Raw genomic sequence first — 2,445 nt, 5'->3', positions numbered from 1 at the left:
GCACTGGATAGTGCGCCGCTTGGGAAGCGCGGCGGCGCTCCCGCCCGAGGGTTCGGATCCCACATACAGACCGGTTCCCGCTCACTGGCTGAGTGAGGCACGGGAGCAACACCCAGGGTTGCAATCCCGTTGCCGGTCCCCGGTCCGGTACGGGGGCAACACTGAGGGTTGCGATCCGTTGCCGGACACGGAAAAAGACAAAAGACAAAAAAAAAAAAAAAAAGAAAATGCATAGTAGTATATTTTATTAGTTGCTGTGGGGGTAAAAGCATCAAATATAAAAAAGTAGAAAACTTATTCCAATTGAGTAGGAATGTTAATCATATGTATGAATTATACTGTATAGATTTGGACATCTACTCCTTATCAAAAGATTTCAGGTAGTCTCATTAAAACAGCAAGGAATTAGGGCAATATTAAAATACTGTAAGAAAATCACTCGTGGTAGATGAGTCTAGAAAAATTTTACAAACGAGAAAAATAGATATGTAAATGGAGAAAAATAAATCAGACTAATGCTTGGAAGTATACTATTTTAGTCAGTAATGCTGCAAGAATAGCGTAAACTGGTCATGTGGACTTGCCCCATATAGAGTAAAGAATACAGAGCTTTGTTAAGGTGTAGATTACTTGGCGTTAATTTGGGCATTGGGGGTGTGGCAGTGGCAGGCCCTATTTTTTGGTGATGTGCGACTTGCCAGCATGTTCAGTGGGGCTCTCTCTCCTACCCTTAATGCTCAAGGAAATGATCTCTGTTCTTTAGGATAGTTATAAAAATGAAGGAAAACTGCTGAAAATTCAGAGTACATTGTATAATTCAATATTTCGATAGCATGGAAAACTTAATGGACACTGGGGATGCTATAATTATATTTTGTATATTATAATTGCATTAATACTCTTACAACACTGTCAAATTTTTTCTTGTGTTTTTTACCACTCTTTGATATTAATTGGAATTTGTTTCTCCTAGATATGGAAAAACAGGGGAAAGTTGTTATGCCATATTTTATTATTTTAAAAGTGTAACCCATAAGGCAGAATGACTGTGCTTAATACATGTTGTTTTTCTCTTACGTATTAAGGAAGAGAGAGAAAATCCTTCAAAACGGAGTAGAATTGAACGTGATATAGATAATAATTTGATCACCTCAACACCAAGAGCCGGAGAAAAGCCGAATAAACAGATATCTCGAGTAAGACGGAAAAGTCAAGTAAATGGAGGTTTGTTAATATTTAGATATTGTTTTATTTAAGTGTAAGCAGAGATCTCTGACATGTTCCTTATCTGTTTTAAAAAATCTATTTTGAGCAGTTTCTGCCTTATTTTCATAATCTCCTTTGTATTATTATTTGCATGAAGTAAAATAAAAATTTACCTTTCTAAAATGTTTTACTTTGATGAATTAGAGTGAATAAAGGCAGAGTAAGTAGCTTTTTACTAGTTAGCAAAAAAAGGTGTATTGGTCAACATTTTTGACCTCTAGTCATTTAAGAAATGACTAATAAAGTCATTTTTTAAAGCAGTAATAATTGTGACTTAATTTAATTGAAATATGTACAAAGATTTGTTTCTGGATCACACCATTTAGAAAGGATTTGGATCACTTTCAACTGGGGGTGGTTTTGTCCCCCAGGGGACATTTGTCAACATCTGAAGGCTTTTTGGTTGTCATAACTTGTGGAGGGGTTGCTACTGGCAGGTAGATGTCAGGGATGCTGCTAAACATCCTACAATGCACAGGACAGCCCCTCACAACAAAGAATTGTCCGGCCCAGATGTCAGTAGTGCTGATGTTGATAAATCCTGTGAGTTATCTTATTTGTATAGCTGAGAAGCTCCTCAAAGTCAAAAAGAAAGAGAAGAACATTTGGGACAAGTAGAGAAAGCTATAGAGAATAGCACTTTACAGCATGGAGTGTTCTTTTAACCAATGCTAACCTAAACAATAGCAATGATAATCTCCCCTCCCCCCTCCCCTCAGTAATTTTATGGTTAGAAGTGACTATTGGGAAGAAAAAGGAGACTGAGACAGGACAGGAGGGGAAAATAGAGAGAAAGAAACAAGTTAAAAGAACTATAGCAAGAAATGTGGTATACACCAAGTAAGGTTATGGAGGGCCAGAGGATGATTAATCAAAACATTTGTTTATTTTATTTTTTCCAAAAATCCGAACAATTTTTATTTACAAGAAACTCGAAAACAGTTGGTTATTCTTCCTAACAACTCTGAAATGGTGCCTCAATATCCATAAGTAATTTTTGACACTGCTATGTAAGCTGTGCTTCAGTAGAGCTATATTACTTTTATTCATTTAGCTGTCATTCTTTAGAAGTAGATGTGAGGAAAGGTTTTATGAAGTAGGTCGCATCCCAAAATGTAAATAAAAACAGAATCTTGCATTTGTGGTTTTTTTTTTTTTTTTTTTTTTTTTTTTTTTTTT

The 2,445-nt window shown here is 36.0% G+C and overlaps 1 protein-coding gene across 4 annotated transcripts in view; it reads left to right on the top strand.

Annotated features, from left to right (window-relative positions):
• Positions 1-2,445, top strand: part of CTDSPL2 (CTD (carboxy-terminal domain, RNA polymerase II, polypeptide A) small phosphatase like 2) — a 66,306-nt gene that overhangs the window by 29,216 nt on the left and 34,645 nt on the right. For all 4 annotated transcript variants that reach the window (XM_008574096.1, XM_008574097.1, XM_008574099.1 and 1 more), the window contains exon 3: positions 1,086-1,224. In XM_008574096.1, the coding sequence (XP_008572318.1) occupies positions 1,086-1,224 (139 nt within the window). The remainder of the gene's footprint in view (positions 1-1,085; positions 1,225-2,445) is intronic.

Source organism: Galeopterus variegatus, unplaced genomic scaffold, assembly GCF_000696425.1.
Source record: "Galeopterus variegatus unplaced genomic scaffold, G_variegatus-3.0.2 Scaffold997, whole genome shotgun sequence".
NCBI lineage: Eukaryota > Metazoa > Chordata > Mammalia > Dermoptera > Cynocephalidae > Galeopterus > Galeopterus variegatus.
The sequence above is the reverse complement of the archived record's forward strand: the minus strand, read 5'-3'. Positions and strand labels throughout refer to the sequence as shown.